The 17923-nt window shown below is 36.6% G+C and overlaps 1 protein-coding gene across 1 annotated transcript; it reads left to right on the top strand.

The window, feature by feature from the left end:
- The first annotated feature begins 2900 nt into the window (after positions 1-2900).
- Positions 2901-4644, top strand: LOC133728845 (uncharacterized). The gene is made up of 2 exons (XM_062156274.1): positions 2901-3728; positions 3932-4644. The coding sequence occupies exons 1-2, from the start codon at positions 2901-2903 to the stop codon at positions 4571-4573; spliced, it is 1470 nt and encodes a 489-aa protein (XP_062012258.1). The 3' UTR covers positions 4574-4644.
- Positions 4645-17923: the final 13279 nt, after the last annotated feature.

Raw genomic sequence — 17923 nt, 5'->3', positions numbered from 1 at the left:
AATAGCTTCTTTTGCCCGACGTCTAGTTAAACATATGACTTGAACCGTTGAACGTGGGAACATAAAACTTTTATTATTAAGAACAGTATAAATTCCAATCTTTTAGTTTTGATCTCTGGGCGATTGAAGGGGCGTCTTCTAATAATTATGAGAAAATAGTAGTAGACTAATTGAATTGATAAGAAAACTTTTTAATGAATTCCAAAGGTCCATCAATACATAACATTAATGTACCGTATATAAATTTATATAAAGCTAGACTAGCTTCATGTATTAGTACACTAGTTTAACGCCTAATTTTGAGTTAATCTACGAAGCAAGGAGCTTCTTTACTATAAGGCCATGTTTGGTTCATGGATTTGAGGAGGAAAGTCATTCATTTCCTTTGTTTGGTAGGCACAAACTTTGGAAGTATTTTCGAGGGGAGAATAGAGAGAAGATCATTCCTTTCAGACCCATGAGATTGATTTTCCCTTCTCCTTTCCCAGCATTTATTACGAAAATTTTGGGCTACAATATCCTTGCTCAAATGTGCTATTGACAAAATTGGTGTACTTTTGAATTTCCATGATCTTTTTTTATTTTTTTTTATTTTTTATTTTAAAATATAAGGGTATTATTGAAACATTGATATATTTTTGTCTTTCCTTGCCTGCACCAACCAAACACTTACTGGAAGGGAAATCAAATGGTTTTTCCTAAATGCTTTCCTTGCTTTACCAAACATAGGAAAGGAAACTTGATAGGAATTTTAATTTCTCATCCTTATGGGAAAGACAAGGGAATTGATTTCCCTTCCATGAACTAAACGAAGTAAAAGAATATTGATCTACAATTGATGCACCAATACATTAATGTGACGCATAACTTTCTCCTAAAACACAATTAAACTTGCAAGCAGAATGGGAAAACGAAAGCCTGCCTCATGCAGTCAACGATAATCTGGTCTGAAGTTGCCACTGTCTTCTTCTCATTCTTCTTTGTCTGACCCATATATTCATACATTAAATCTCCGGTAAATCTAGAAATGTTTATCCATTACCGGGGATCCGGCTCCTCTAAAGTGAGGAGGGTGTGAATTTACTTCAATTTCATAAAATCTGGACCCTCTATCTGTCTAATCTAAGAGTCCTGACAATTGACATATCACTTTTCCACCAATTTTTGATTTCTGGTCTAAACCTCAGTTAACTTACCGTTAACTCTAGAAAAAAAAAATTAGGAGATTTCCCGTCAGTGTTTCTCCTTTGCGTCAAGTTCCTTCCTTGTGCTTCCTTTTATATTTCTCGATCTTTGCTTCCATGGCTGTTCTCATGAACGAATAACCTGTTTTTTTCTAATGAAAAACAACTTTCGCAAGTGACATATCAATCTTTCTATTTTTAACTTTTGCAATTCTTTCAATTTCTCTCTTTTCCAAAATCTAGATTAACTGTTGCATCCACAATAACTCATGATGTTCATGAATGCCCAAACAGTGATGTCAATGTTCTGATTGCTACAACAAAGTCGCATACTCATTGCATTCAAAGATTCAACCTTTCCCTACCAAACTCCTCCTTAATTCCACAGCAACCACAGTTTCTCAACGCCGCCCTCAGTCAGATCTGAAGATGCCCAAAATATAGGAATCAATCAATATATTTGAATAAGAAAACCATGATTGAAGACCAAAATGCACACTGAACTTGATGTTTTTTGGGTTTGTGTTGGAAGGAAAGGGAATGCATAGCTTTCTTGATGAATTTATTAATTAACAAAAATGCAAGAAGTCATTCCATGGTTAATGTCCAGCAATGGAAGCAATTAAAGAGAAAATAAAAAAGGAAGCACAATTAAGGAACTTGACACTTACGAGAAAACCCTAATTTAATTGTCAGGTTCACCCCTTGGGGTGAAGCAGCATATTCACCATCTCTTATGATTAACGCATAATAACTTTTTAATTTTCTAATCCAACCATTCAAGTTGTATAATGTAATACAAAGATTAGTTCTGTAAAAAATCTATCAAATTGAAGACCTTTTAATTATTCATTTATATGAAATACATGGACGGTTCATCATAATAGCAGTAAGTGTTGTTAGAACCGTCTATTTATTTGATTCAATTAGATAATTAAACGATTTCCGATTCGATTGATTTTTTACAGAGATGATCTTTAAATGTTTATTTAAGATATGGACCGTTGGATTATAAATTTATTAAGTAAAAGTGAGTTAATCGATAATAGGGGTGAATATACTTGTTCACCCAGGGGTGAACCTAAGAATTGTTTTTTTTTTTCTAGGATTAACGGCAAGTTAACTGGAATTTGGTAAAAACAAAAAATTAGTGGGAGAGTGATGTGTCAATTGTCATGACCTTTCGATTAGACAGAGAGTTCAGATTTTATGAAATTGAAGTAAATTCACACCCTTCTTGTTTTAGAGGAGTCGGATCCTATTTCTAGACTTCTGAACGCGCACATGGATCCTGACATTAGATCTTCATTGTTTATCCTTTCTAACGAGGAATCAACTTCATATATAATATTCTGACCAAAAAAAAATTCTTAAATAATATATGTAGAGTAAGAACAAGACAATCAGATGTATTAGCAAAACTTAACCAATTAAGAATTATCATGGACTTTTTTTTATTTTAAAAACCCCACCCCATTCCCACCCTGGATGAGGCTCGAACTCCTGACCGCTTATATATGAGACCAAAGCCTTACCACCCCACCAAACACACACACCCAAGAATTATCATGGACTTCAAAAGTCAAAACCCTTTAAAATTCTCAAAACCTCAATAAATGGAAACGTAATTCAGACGTTAATTGCCAACAGAGAATGTTTTTTTAGTACTGCTTCCATGTTGAATAATCAACCCTCTGCGCCATTCTCTCCTTGAAGATGTGCTCCCCACTCTCCCTCAACTCTACCATAACTCAACAAAAACTAGCGACCCCATTCTCGCTTGGAGCTTTATTCAAAACTCTAGCCATTTCAAGCTTAATTCTGATATTGTTTTACATCTTGTTCTTTGATAAATCAATTAATTATCAACCTTCCAATCTCCTGGAAACCTTCAAACAAACCTTCCCAGCTGCGACGACATGTCCCGTCAGTCACCCTCCTACCAATTTTAGCCACATTGTGATCGGAATAGTTGGCTCCATGAAGACGTGGAAGCAGAAAAAAACATACATTGAGGCATGGTGGCAACCAAATGTCACCCGCGGATACCTCTTTTTGGATAGAGCTCCTACCAAACAGTTTCTCCCTTGGCCTTCATCTTTTCCTCCTTTTCGAGTCAATGAGGACATCACTGGATTAAAAGTGTACCCGAAGATTGTGAGTCCGGTCCAAGTACGAATATTGCGTACAGTTTTGGAGACGTTTAGAGAGGGTGACAAGGATGTAAGATGGTATGTAATGGCAGATGATGATACCATTCTTCTTGTTGATAATTTGGTTGATGTTCTAGCAAAGTATGACCATACTAAGTACCATTACATCGGAACAAGTTCGGAGTGTATTAAGTCTAATTTCGATTTTTCGTTTGATATGGCATTTGGTGGTGCTGGTTATGCCTTGAGTTACCCACTAGTGGCAGCATTGTCAACAAAGTTGGATCAATGTATTGAGAGATATCCTTACTTGAGGGTTAGTGATTTTATGTTGCATGAATGTTTAACCGATTTAGGAGTTTCTCTGACTCAAGAAAAGGGGTTTCACCAGGTAATCACCCTTTTATTTAATTACAAATTCTATGTAACTGATTAGTTTATTGAAAAAGTTAGTATTTCCTTTCTTGAAACAGTATTAGGATTTAGGTTTTGAAAGACCAGGATCTTTGCTGTGATCAAAATCAAATCATTGTGATCCATTTAATATTTTTTACTGGTGATTTTAAGGCTTTTTGGTGTTTATTGTAATTACAGATTGATCTCCATGGTGACATATCAGGTCTTCTATCAAGTCATCCACAGTCTCCATTCCTCTCCCTCCACCACCTTGACGCCGTTGACCCAATCTTCCCCTCCATGAACCGTTCCGAGTCCGTTAACCACCTCATGAAGGCAGCAAGAGTTGACCGGTCTCGTCTTCTTCAACAAACCATATGTTACCACAGACCAAGTAACTGGTCTTTCTCAATTTCATGGGGCTACTCTGCTCACATATACGAAAATGTTATCCCTCGGAGTACTTTACAGAGACCCCTCGAGACATTCAGGCCTTATAAGAAGAATGTGAGACCACCATTCTTCATGTTCAACACGCGATGGCCCTCAAACGATCCATGTAAAGCTCCTCATGTGTTTTATTTTGATTCTATTGATCAGCGTGTTGAAGGAAACAAGACTGTTACCACTTATTCAAGAGTAGCGCCGCGTGGTTTGCTGCCTTGTTCATCAAGTGGTAACCACTCTGCGGATTTCATCACCAAAATCAAAGTCTATTCATCTCCAGAAATACGCTTGGAGGTGAGAGGGAAAAACTGCTGTGACATAGCACATGCAGCTGATATTAACACTACTCAAGTCATATACAGGTCTTGCATGGAGAGTGAAATTATCGCCTAGTTTTGCAAGTCATATGCTATAGGCCCATTCTCAACTTCTCCTGCTGAAGATTTACCAATTGGAGACTATTAACCAAGTCATGGCATGGTTTTTGTCGTAGTTGCAACAAATCTTCTGTTGCATTGGTAATGTACAGCTGTGCTGCTAGCCGGCTACTAGCACTTTGAAATTTAGTGTCATTGGATCATACCATAATAATCGATCATAGACTATGGCAAAGAAGTTTGCAGAATATATATATATATATATATATATATATATATATATATATATATATATATATATATATATATATATATATATACGGTCTTTCTTGGCTAAGGACATCCTTACCTAAGCTTAGGTACGGATTTTCAGTTTTTGACCACTTTTCGATCACATATTCACATCTTAATCATTCAGTTTTTAGGACCTAATATATAGATCATTTCTGCAAAATTTCAGACAAATTGATGATCGTTAAGGTATTTAAAACTGCAAATTACAACAATGTACACGAACGGTTCCTGTTCGACAGATTCGGTTAGTCTGTGTAAATTGCATTTTTGGATGCTTTAACGATCATCAATTTGGTTGAAATTTAGCAGAGATGATCTATACATTAGGACTTAAAAACTAAACAGTTAAGATATAAATATATTATCGAAAAGTGGTTAAAAACTGGAAATCCGTTCCATAAGCTTAGGTAAGGATATCCTTAATTACTTGAGAATAGCATTATATATATATGAACAAAATAAGCTGCAATTGAAGTGCCTAGCTACTTGCCATTAAGAAAATATTATGTAGATCCTAAAAGGAGCCTAGAGGGGGGTGAATAGGCTCACAACCAATTTTTTTTCCTTCAAAAACTTTCTTAGGGATTGCAACTGGGTGATCAATCATGAGTGCTGATATTGAACAAAATGTATTGAACAATCAACCAAACCAACTAAAGCAATAAAGAACACATGTTTTGTTAACGCAGTAAACACCCTATCGAGGGAGAAACATCTGCGTGACCTTTAACTCTTGAAAGACCAAAACCAAATCACTAATGAAAAACAGATTACAAGTTTACAACTCAGGGATTACACTGACGCGGCAATCCTTCTAGACTAACTCACTAGACTGTTGTAATCACTCCTTGCGAATTGTTTACACAAGTGAACAACTCAGAAATCTCAGCTATGAAACAAGCTATGAACGCAGCAAGTTCTTTTTGGAGATTTCACCTTTGAAGTTTGCAATACCCAAATGACCTCATGGGATGTAAGATATGATATGTATGAATGATTGAATGGTTTGTTGTTTTTCAAATTGTTTTCAACATGGAACAAGACAATTTGAAAAACAGAAAACCAAAGAGATAGAACTTTAAACAACAAAGGGATTGAAAACCCAAATATTTTCAATACCCGAATAGGAACAGAGAACCCATATATATATAGGAAGAGGAAAATCACTTAACAACCCCCTAAGCTCAGTTGGAGTAGGTAAAGCCATGCCCTTAATTTTAGATTGCTCATGAAAACCCATTCCCCAAAATTCAATTTGGAAAACCAAATTTAGAAGCCAACTCCTAAATTCCTTAATCAAAGCTGACACAAGAAGGGAACCCATGACAAACCATTGACTTTGTGAAAGAGATGCCATGTATGAGCTTACCGGAGCCATGATGAGGAGGGGACTTCTTTTGATCTTCAAGCTTGAAGCTTGACCCTGGACAAGACAGCAAGCTAAGATAGGATGGGGAAGCACGACAGTAAGGCAGCAAAAGCAGCAAACTGAGATGAGGTATCAAGTTGCAATTGAACTAATTTTCAAACTTGGCCTTGGCTTTCGACAGCAAGAGAAGAGGAAGCAAGTTGCAATCATGCTAAGATGGGGAAGCTGACAGCAAGGCAGCAAACTGATCTTCAAGTCTTCAAGTGAGTCTTTGACAGCAAGACAACCAAGACAACCACAAGAATTGTAATTAAACAATTATGGGCTTGGGCTGCATATTTGAGCTTCTAACTCTTGGGCTTAAAGGGTACAGAAGTTTTGTTAATGTGAGGAATGTCAAACATGATATACTAACAATCTCCCCCTTTGGCATTCCTAAACAAAACACTACTTTGCAACACAATACTAGCCTAACACTTAGATAGCAACTGCAAAACAACCCTGAAACAATTGCACAAGAAATACCAAGTGAAGCATGGGCAATTAAGGCACAAGAAAAACAATGCATGGGTAATTAAAGAACAAGAAAAACAATGCAGCCAAACATTTTAAGATCACATGAAGCATTAGCAATAAGGAACAGCCACAAAGGCACCCTAATACTTCTCCCCCTTTTTGTCTAGGAATGACAAAGGGAAAAAGCTATCAACAAGAACAGGAAACATCCACAAAATCTGCAGAAAAATGCAAATGGCCAACTTGGATAACATTTTTGAACTAACAACCTTCAATTTTGAAGAACACAAGGAAAACCAGATGTATCAATGAATACTCCCCCTCAATATATGCAGCGGATTATTGAGAATTTAAAAATGCAAGCAAGCAAGGATGAAGGACATAGTCAATCCTAGATTTATCTTGACAAGTCAGGCAAAGAGCCACATAGGATTCCAAAGCACATTTGAATCCCTCCAGATCCCACAAAGAAACTCAAGACAATTTGACAGTTCCTTTTTGTAAACACAGCTCAAAGATGACATGTAGCATTTCATGATTCTTGAATTTTTTGAGAAACTTGAGCTAAACCATCCAAGGGATAAGAATTGATACACAAGAGATTACAAAGGAATGAGACGAAGTCCTATTTGTTTTCATTGATCCTTATCTCTCCATTTATTTATTTATTTAGCTCATAATCATTGGCTTTGTTCAGCTTGAGCTTTCGGAAATAAACTATATTTTTGACTCATGTAACAAGTCTTATGTCAATGGCTCTCAAACCAGTTAGTTTTAAGGCATTAAGTGTAACAAGGACACTCCTAAGGACATATCAACTCGAGTCAAAAAGAGGATATCAAACAAGAAAATACCACCGGGTGACCAAACCATTCCCTTTTCTTCCCAATCCTCATATCGTTCACCACGACCGAGGCCCGTTTACTTTGGGAATAGCCTGGCCAAGCTTCTCTAAATATTTTCACGAAGAAGCATAAACTACTCATCTCAAACCATCATAAAAACTTAGCACAATATAAAACCCCACAAGAGATTTAGGTGCAAGAGTTTAAGATAATAGACTTTTCAAACAAAAAATGAGCAGTGAACAATAGAAAGTTGATGCAAAGAGTCTTGAGAACCTTGAGTCACCAAGGAAGAAGAAATTTTGAACAAACTGTCCTCTGATCTTAGGTCAAGACTTGGTCAGTGCTTACCAGGATTGAAACTATGCATGCAATCCCAAACCAAAATAAAATACTTATTTTTTCACATCCTACACTAAATGCAGCACACATAATATATAACATACAGCCTGCATATATGAGTGAGAATATTCAAACAGTAGAGCACATTCCAATAGACTTCCTAAGAGACTCAAAACGAAGGTTGTCTAAAGGTTTTGTAAACAAATCAGCCAATTGATTTTCAGTGGGAATAAATTCCAACTCAAGGATATTTGCATCAACAAGATCACGAATGAAATGATATCGAATATCAATATGATTTGTGCGTGAGTGTTGAACATGATTCTTAGAGATGTTAATGGCACTAGTGTTGTCACAAAAGATAGACAACTTACCTTGAGGAAAACCATAGTCGTTCAACATTTGTTTCATCCATAACATTTGGGTGCAACAACTACCAGCTGCAATGTACTCGGCTTCTGCAGTTGAGAGAGACGCACGGTTTTGCTTCTTGCTATGCCATGAAACAAGATTGTTTCCCACAAAGAAACATCCACCCGAGGTGCTTCTTCGATCATCCACATTTCCTGCCCAATCCGAGTCAGTATAACCTGCAATCTCAACATTGGAATCAAAGGTGTACACCACTTCTAACTATGGAGTTAGAAGTTCCAGAAACATATCTAATGATGCGTTTAACAACCTTTAGATGTGATTCCTTAGGATTAGCTTGATATCTAGCACAAACACCAACACTAAAAGAAATATTGGGTCTGCTAGCAGTAAGGTATAACAAGCTTCTTATCAAGCTTCTATACAAGGTTTGATCAAACACTAGTTCCAGTAACATCAAGTTTTGAACTAGTTCCCATTGGATTTCGGACATCAGTAGCAGTATCCAAACCAAAATTTTTCACAAGGTCATTAGCATATTTGGTTTGAGAGATGTAGAGACCATCACTCATTTGTTAGACTTGCAGACCAAGAAAATAATTCAATTTGCCACACAAACTCATTTCAAACTCATTTTTCATGATATTAGTGAATTCTTCAATCAATGAATCTGAAGTTGAACCAAAAACAATATCATCCACATAGACTTGAGCAAGAATTAAATGATGAGAAGTTCTTTTTACAAACAAAGTTTTGTCAATTGAACCTCTAACATAGCCTTTATCCAAAAGATGAGAGGAAAGTCTCTCATACCAAGCTCTAGGAGCTTGTTTCAGCCCATAGAGAGCTTTCTTAAGTATATACACATGGTCAGGATGGATAGGATCTATGAATCCAGCAGGTTGTTCAACATAGACTTCTTCTTGAAGAACACCATTTAAAAATGCACTTTGCACATCCATTTGATAAAGAGTAAACCTCAAATGACATGCAATGGCAAAGAGAAGACGAACAGATTCAAGCCTTGCAACGGGGACAAAAGTTTCATCAAAATCAAGACCTTCAACTTGAGAATACCCTTGAGCAATAAGCCTTGCTTTGTTGCGGGTAATCTGACCCTTTTCATCAGATTTGTTTTTGAAAATCCATTTTGTTTCAATGACATTTGAAGAGTCCGGTCTAGGAACCAAATACCACACATCATTTCTAGCAAATTGACTCAATCCATCTTGCATGGCATTTATCCAATTAACATCACACAAAGCCTCTTTAGCATTTTTAGGTTCTATAACAGAAACAAAACCAAAAAATGTAATGATGCTAATATCTTCTTGATGCTTTGCAATGAAGCATGAAAGAATAGAGAGATTGCTTACAACCCTTTTTGCTTGTCTCCTTGTTTTCAACCCATCATTCACATCACCAATGATGTCAGAAGAGGAATGATCCTTATGCACTTGCTGCTGTCCAGTTCTGTAAACATGCTGGATTGCAGAGGTATCATCAATCCCTTCTGGAGCTTCCTCATCTTCTTGGCCTTCAGCAGCAACATCATCATCCTTTTCCTTTTCGAAAAGTACCTGATCAAAACTTATACAAGGAGTATGTGAGAGCACAATTGAGTCATCAATAGAGACATTAATGGTTTCCATCATAGAACAAGTTTTCTTGTTATAAACCCTATAAGTTCTCTTGTCACTTTTAGCATCAAATTTGGCAAGATATTCTCTATCCCTATAGATGTAACAAGGGCTGCCAAACACTCTCAAATGGCTCACATTTGGTTTCTTTCCTTTCAAAACCTCATAAGGAGTTTTTTCAGTTCCGGGTCTAAAGATGACTCTATTAATGGTATAGCAAGCATTGCTAACCGCTTCTTCCCAAAAAGTATGAGCAAGATTAGCAGAGTTCAACATAACCGTCCCCATTTCAATTAACACTTTATTTTTCCTTTCCACAACACCATTTTGTTGAGGAGTTTTGGGAGCTGAAAACTCATGCTTAATTCCTATTTCACAACAAAACTTATCAAATGAAGCATTTTCAAATTCAGTTCCATGATCAGTTCTAAGTCTTACAATGCATCTATTTGAAGAGTATTGTTCATTTAAAATCATTTTGCACAAGCTTTGAAAGTTGTCAAAAGCATCAGATTTTTCACTCAAGAATTTCACCCAAGTGAACCTAGAAAAATCATCGACTAGAACAAGCATGTACTTCTTACCACCTAAGCTTCTAGTTTGAATAGGTCCAACCAGATCCATATGCATTAAATCTAAGGGTTGTGAAGTAGACACATAATTAGTGACCCTATGTGAAGAACGAGTTTGCTTACCAAGCTTGCAACCCTCACACATACCGGTTGGTTTCCCACTCAATTTGGGCAAACCTCTTACCCCTTCTTTGGTGGAGAGCTTCACCAAGTCTTGGTAGTTCAGATGGCAGAGGCGTCTATGCCAAAGATTGAGAGTATCTTTAGTCGAGGAGGAACTAAGACAAATCTGAGAAGAGATAGAATCATTAGCATTAACACAATAACAATGATCTTTGGGTGGTAGTCCACCCATGACACTCTTACCCTTACCATCAAGAACAAGACATCTCAGCTTGTTGAATCTAACCTCTTCAAAGTCATCACTCAATTGACTCACACTAATAAGACTAGCTTGGAATCCTTCAACATACAACACATTTTTTAAATTTGGGATACCAGGAGCAGTTACAATCCCTTTTCCCACAACCTTTGCTTTCTTTCCGTCACCAAAAGTGACAGAACCGCTTATAACCTCATCATAGAAGGATGAGAACCAGTTTTTATCACCTGTCATGTGCCTAGAACACCCATTATCCAAATACCAAGTATCAGCTCTTCTAGATGAAAGAGCCGTAAGAGCAACCAAACATGTAGCGATGGAGTCATTTTCTTCAACATGTGAGAAACAACAAGAGGATGGAAGACACATTTCAGAAGGTTCAGAATCAGTTCCACAAATGTCAAAGGGCTTAAAATCAGCAGAGGCAAGTGGATGAAATGACTTATTTTTCTTTGCCCAAACAGCTTTTTCTTTTCTCGGAATTGCAACAAGTTTAGCAATCCTTCCAAATTCTTTCAAAGATTTTTCCAGAGATGACTGTAAAGAAAGAAGCAAAGAGTTTTCATGAGACCTTGTAGACTTTTGAGGACCATTTATGAGTTTATGACACCTTGGTCTAATGTGTCTAGTAATACCACAATGGTGACAACTGAGAATGAATTTTTTGGATGACTTAGGGACACTTTCTTTAGGCAGTGGTACTTTTCACAAAAATAGTTGGCTTTTTAGAGGAGCTTTCTCCAGAATGAAAACCAATACCCTTTTTGTCCCTATCAACTTCGCCCATTCCAATCATTTTGGAAACTTTATCAGATCCGATTGAAAATTTTGAAAACTTTTCTTGAGAATCATGTAAGGATTTTTCAAGAGAGATTTTTTCAGAAGTTAGAGAATTGACTAACTTGATTTGAGCATTCAAGTTCTCTTGCAGAGTCTCCACTTGACTTACCAATGCAATTCTTTCAATTTCTCACTTCTTCTTGCAGGATTGCAACTTCTCAGCGATCCCAGATTTTTCTTTTTCACAAACAGCAAGTTGATCCTTCAATTCCTCAGTCTTTCCAATCATTATTTTTTAGGCTTTGTACAGTTGCTCGAACTTGTTAGAGGCTACCTCCTCAGAGTGCTCATCATCATCAGATTCATCTGAGGACTCATTTTGGGTGGTAGCAACAAGGGCAACATTCTCTTCTTCATGGTCGGACTGAGTTTCTGATTCACTATCACTCCAAGAGGTTTTAAAAGCTCTATTTGATTGAGACTTAAATTTTTTGTTTGCACAATCAGCAACAAGATGACCATATCCTTGACACTCAAAACATTTTTGTTTTTCACCAAAAGACTTCTTTTGAAAAAACTTTGAGGACTCTGAGTATTTGTCATTTGAAACATCATCATTCTAATTTCTTTTGGAAGAAGTAGAACTAGAAAAATTTCTAGAGCTAGAAGAGGGTGACCTTGCAGATATAAGAAATTTTTTGAACTATTTTGTGAGAAGAGCAAATTCTTCTATATTAAAATCAGAAAGGTCTTCCTCTTTTTTCAAAGTGCTTAGAGCAATTGTTTTTTCTTTCTGACCCTGTTTCCTTTTTGACTCAAAGGTTTTCAAATTTCCCACAAGCTCATCTAATAAGTATGTATCAAGATCTTGAGCTTCCTCAATGGCAATTTGCTTAGCCTCAAAACTAGGAGGAAGAGCTCAAAGAAATAGGACTAGAAGTTTCAGTTTCCTTTGTAGTTGGTTCTATCCAACCCTTCTCTATAATGTTCCATAACTTATCCTATTGAGATTGCAGGAAAGCCATCATCATTACTTTCCATTGAGAGTAATCTTTCCCATCAAAATATGGAGGAGAGTTAATGGAACTAGGAATTCTCTTTCTTTCGTTTGGTAGTTTAATTATCTAGTTTGGATGTTTGGTTGTACTTGACAAATGCAACTTATACAGTTAACTAATTATATGGATCAGTGTGATGTACTGTTCATTTGGTAATATGACTGTTTTGGTGGTAATATGCACCATTGTTTTTGGAAATTTGTTCGATGCTATCTGGCTGCTAGCTAGGTGATGATTGAACAAACAGCACAATATGTTGTCTGAGTTCCCTTTACACAATTTGTTAAGGCAATCCCAAGTTGTCCAATGTTAACTCATACAACACAATACAAAACAATATGTTGTATGACGGTAAAAGAGTAATGGAATTGAGGCTTCTCCTACAACAGTTATTGGTTGATACCCAATCTGATTACAAGATTCACACCACAGCTAGCCAAATATCTGGATTGTGTGAACTGACAACCAACAACAAAAGAAAGCAAAAAAATATTGTCTGAGAACTACAACACACAACAGAAACAAAATTGTATCTATTGTCTAATGAAGCAACAGACAAGGGTGATAATTTCACTTCTGTTGTGTATAATAAACCTCAGACTACAAAGAAATAATTGTAGCTGTTGTGTCTTTTGAGTCTCAGACAACAACAAAAGAATTATAGTTGTTGTGTGTTATTGATTTCAAACAACAAAGGATGAGTCATAGCTGTTGTGTGTTATGAATCTCACACAACAAAGAAAGAGTCATAGGTGTTGTGTGTTATGAATCTCACACAACAATTAATAAGTCAGCGATGTTGTGTGTTATGTGTCTCAGACAACAAAGAGAGAATTATAGCTGTTGTGTGTTATTGATCTCAAACAACAAAGAATGAATCATAGCTGTTGTGTCTTATGAATCTCACACAACAAAGAAAGAATTATAGCTGTTGTGTGTTATGAATCTCAGACGACAGCAGAAATTATTTTCTGTTGTCTGAATGGCTCGACACATCCCTGCGCATGCCATGGCAGGCACCTGCTGCGCAGAATTCACACAACAGAAAAATACCTATTCTGTTGAGCCAACTACTATTAGACAACTGTGGAATTACCGTTGTGTGATTTTTCAATCACACAACACCGACTTAGATAACGGTGGACTTCTTCATCAGACAACAGAATTCCACCGTTGTCTGATGAACTTTTTGTAGTAGTGTGGGTAACCCGCTCTGATACCATGATAAAGTAATATGAGGTTCGCATCCAAAACCAATTGGCAATGGATGGAGTGGCCCAAACCCTTATAAACCCATAGGCAAGGTCCCATTTTTCCCATGTGGGATGTATATAATCTCAACAGACAGCAGGCCACTTTAATGTTGATCAAGCCAACGGGACCCCCTAGCCCTAAAGCTTGCAGGCATGGCCATGGCAGTGATAAGTACTCTGTAGTTTTACAATATATATAATCGTACACCTACGATTCCCTCACTTAATGCCTATCATTCCATTTACGTATGAATTAAAAGTACCCAAAAATATATAGATCCAGCTTAATATAATATATTAATTAAGCTATATTTTAAGGTAAATTTAGTAACTAAAAGTGAATATAACTATATAAATGTTAATTAATTAACCATTTCTAGCAGCTGGCAAGTTTTTTGGATTTCAAATAGGCAAAATAGCCAAATTATCCCCTGACTTATACCATGATTGTCGATTTATCCCTGACATTTTAATTTTAATTATTTACACCCTCACTTTACTAATTGTTGCCGATTTAGCCCCTACCGTTAACTTTTAGACATTTCATCCAATTTTTCCATTAACTTAGTTAGCATGTGAGGAGCATTTTAGTCTTTTCAATTGTCTGTCGAAAAAAAATTAAACAAACCAACAATCAATGTTAGATTTTAGGAGAGTGGGATATGGGGAGAGATGAAATCTGTCACCAACAATCCTTCGTTAATATGTGAGAGATTTATTGGTCTCTTATCTTGAGTTAATATGTGCCCAAATTATGTTGGACAGTAAATATTATCCTCAATTGACGAGAGAAATGAACCCAAAAAGCCCACAAGCCTTCAAGTGCGATGGAAATATGATGCATATTAGATCAGAAACACAATTTCTCAAACCATTGTTCGCCTGCAACCAAGTGAGAGAAGCGGGTAAGATCTAATTCGATTTCTACTCAACCACAAGAATGGTTGAGACTAATTATGGAGTCAGAGATATGAGCAAACGACACCTGGTCTATAAAATGGATTATTTGTTCCAATCCTTTTCTAGATTTTAACTTAAACAACTAAGCAAAGATCACACCCACATACATAATGCTGGCTTTGCCAAATTCATTGCCTCCAACAAGTGAAGAAGTCCCACATCGAAGAGAACTTAAGCGTCGAGAAGAGAAGAGAGCAGAGAGGATTAAAAAAACAGTAAAAATGGACCATTGCCATTAGGTCTTTTGTACTCATATCCTTGTACTTTTGGTCAGGGCAAATCTCTCTCTCTGACATGGTCTCTCTTGCCAGATCCAGATGCCAAAATACTCATGTATTGACTGCGCCCTTTCATCATTGGATTCATCGATTGGTGACATGTCTCTCTCCAGATCCATCTCTCCTAAAATCTGACATTGATTGTTGGTTTGATTTTTTTTTTTTTTTTTGATAGACAATTGGAAAGACGAAAATACTCCTCACATGCTAACCAAGCTAACGGAGAAATTAGATGAAGGGCTAAATACTGGTTACTACCCTGTGGTTTAGGTCCAAAATCAATTCAGTCCCTGGACTTCTAATTTTATCAAAAACACCCCTGCAGTTTCAATTTTGATTAAATAGGTTCAATCTGTTAGTCTTCTAATAATTGAGTCATTTAACTTGTTGACGTGGCTCATAAATGGCCTATGTTTTATGATGTGGTGTTGAGGTGGCATGCATAGTCAATTTAAGAGTGGGTCTCACTATTAGAAATCTATTAAATAAAAAGTTTTTCATCAAATAATCCAACTATAAGTTGAACCCATAGCAGAATATTAACGAATTGGACCTATTAGATCAAAATTGAAAGTACAGGGGTGTTTTTGATGAAATTAGAAGTATAAGGACTGAATTGATTTTGGACCTAAACCACAGGGTAGTAACTAGTATTTAGCCCTTAGATGAAAGTAAAAAAATTAATGATAGGGGGTAAATCGGCAACAATTGAAAAAGTGGGGGTGTAAATAATCAAAATTAAAATGTCAGGGAGTAAATCGACAATCATGGGACAAATCAAGGGGTAATTTGACTATTTTGGCCTTTCAAATATATCGATCACTTCTTTTTATTCCCCCTGCTGCCTGCTTTGTCTAAAACTGCCCCAAATTGTTTCGGAAGTCTTTATTCAGCGCTAAACATAACCACTTGCGGATCTAGGTATAACGTTTTGGAGAGACTGAAGCCCACACCAAAAATTTGGGCAAAAAAAAAAACTACATGTATACTTTTTTTTTTTTTTTTAAGAAAAAAAAATGTGTTTACCCTTAACTTAAGCCCACCCGAAGTCTGGTCGAAATGTGACCCTAGCCCAACCTTTCTTCTTTCGGTATGCCGCTTCCCCTGAGTGAAACCCTCATTTTGTGTTGCTTGCCTCACTTTTCAGTATGTATCCTCTAAATCTCTGATTACAGTCGAAGACTCGAAGTGCCATAATGAAGAACCTAGCTCTTCAATCATATCTGCGCCTCCTGCGAGTAAACGGAAATGCTACAGCCTACAACCTTCTTTTGATGACCGGTACAACAAGTTAAAAGATTTAACGTTCTGGTTCGAGTGTTCGCGCAACCTAGTTCGAGTGTTCAGCGACGCTGAGAGTGAATGTCTCTTGCCGTCTACCCTTCTCCACTTCTCTTAGAGATCAATTGATTCAATTCAATGTAAGTATAATTTCAATTTTGTTTAATTCAATCAATTCAATTTGGGGCGATTTTGAGGGTTGAAGATTGATCTCAAATTCAATTTCGTGGGTTGTAGACTTGTAGTGGATTGAAGATTGTGGTCAAGGATCTGCCTTTTGTGATGTGGGTTTAATTGCTGTGAAAATCAATCAAGGTCAGTAGGTGTAGCCGTGTAGGTCTTAGGCACTAGCGGATCTTGGTACAACTTTGGAGGGACTCAAGCCCACCCCAAAATTTAGGCTACAAAAAAAAAAAAAAAACATGTATACAACTTTTTTTTTAATGAACTAGATATACCCAACTCAAGCCTATCTGAAGTCTGGTCGAAATGTGACCCCAGCCCAACCTTCTTTCTTATGTCGCTTCCCCCGCGAAACTCTCGTTTTGTGTTGCTTGCCTCAGTTTTCAGTATGTATCCTCTGAATCTTTGATTACAATCGAAGACTCGAAGTGCCATAATGAAGAACCTAGCTCTTCAATCATATTTGAGCCTCCTGCGAGTAAACGGAAATGCTATAACCTACAACCTTCTTTTGATGACCGGTACAACAAGCTAAAGAGTGAACGTTCTGGTTCGAGTGTTTGCGCAACCTGGTTCGAGTGTTCAGCAACGTTGAGAGTGAACGTCTCTCGCCGTCTGCCCTTCTCCACTTCTCTCAGAGATCAACTGATTCAATTTAATGTAATTATAATTTCAATTTTGTTTAATTCAATCAATCCAATTTGGGGTAATTTTTAGGGTTAAAGATTGATCTCAAATTCAATTTAGTGGGTTGTAGACTCGTAGTGGATTGAAGATTGCGATCAAGGATCTGCCGTTTGCGATGTGGGTTTAATTGATGTGAAAATCAATCAAGGTCAGTAGGTGTAGCCTGTGTAGGTATTAGGAGGCTTCTTGAGTTCTTTCAAACTACATCTTTAATTGGGTTTAATATATGCAATACTGTTTACTTCTCTCTGCTTCTTTCTTTCTGTTTGTTTAAATGTTTAATTGTGAATGAGTTATTGGCACTATGAATTGGAGCAGAATGTTTGTTTTCTAATTTCTATATTTGTTTATGTGATTATAGTTAAATTATCTCAAATGTTATAGGCATGGTTCAAATGCTCACTACATCCCCCTGACTAGGTGCATCTTTTTTTTTTAATTAATAAAATGCTCTCGCACCGTCGAGATTCTCCATAATCTTCTTCTTCATTTTTTGTTTTTTTGTTTTTTTGTTTTTTTGTTTTTTTGTTTTTTTGTTTTTTTGTTTTTTTGTT

Source organism: Rosa rugosa, chromosome 2 (genome assembly GCF_958449725.1).
Source record: "Rosa rugosa chromosome 2, drRosRugo1.1, whole genome shotgun sequence".
NCBI classification, from domain to species: Eukaryota; Viridiplantae; Streptophyta; class Magnoliopsida; order Rosales; family Rosaceae; genus Rosa; species Rosa rugosa.
Note: the sequence above shows the minus strand (reverse complement) of the source record. Positions and strands in the feature narration are given on the sequence as shown.

Coding starts and splice junctions, on each gene's coding strand:
- LOC133728845 (XM_062156274.1), top strand. CDS start 2,901: ATGTGCTCCCCACTCTCCCTCAACTCTACCATAACTCAACAAAAACTA. Junction 3,729..3,931: donor AAGAAAAGGGGTTTCACCAG/GTAATCACCCTT, acceptor TTGTAATTACAG/ATTGATCTCCATGGTGACAT.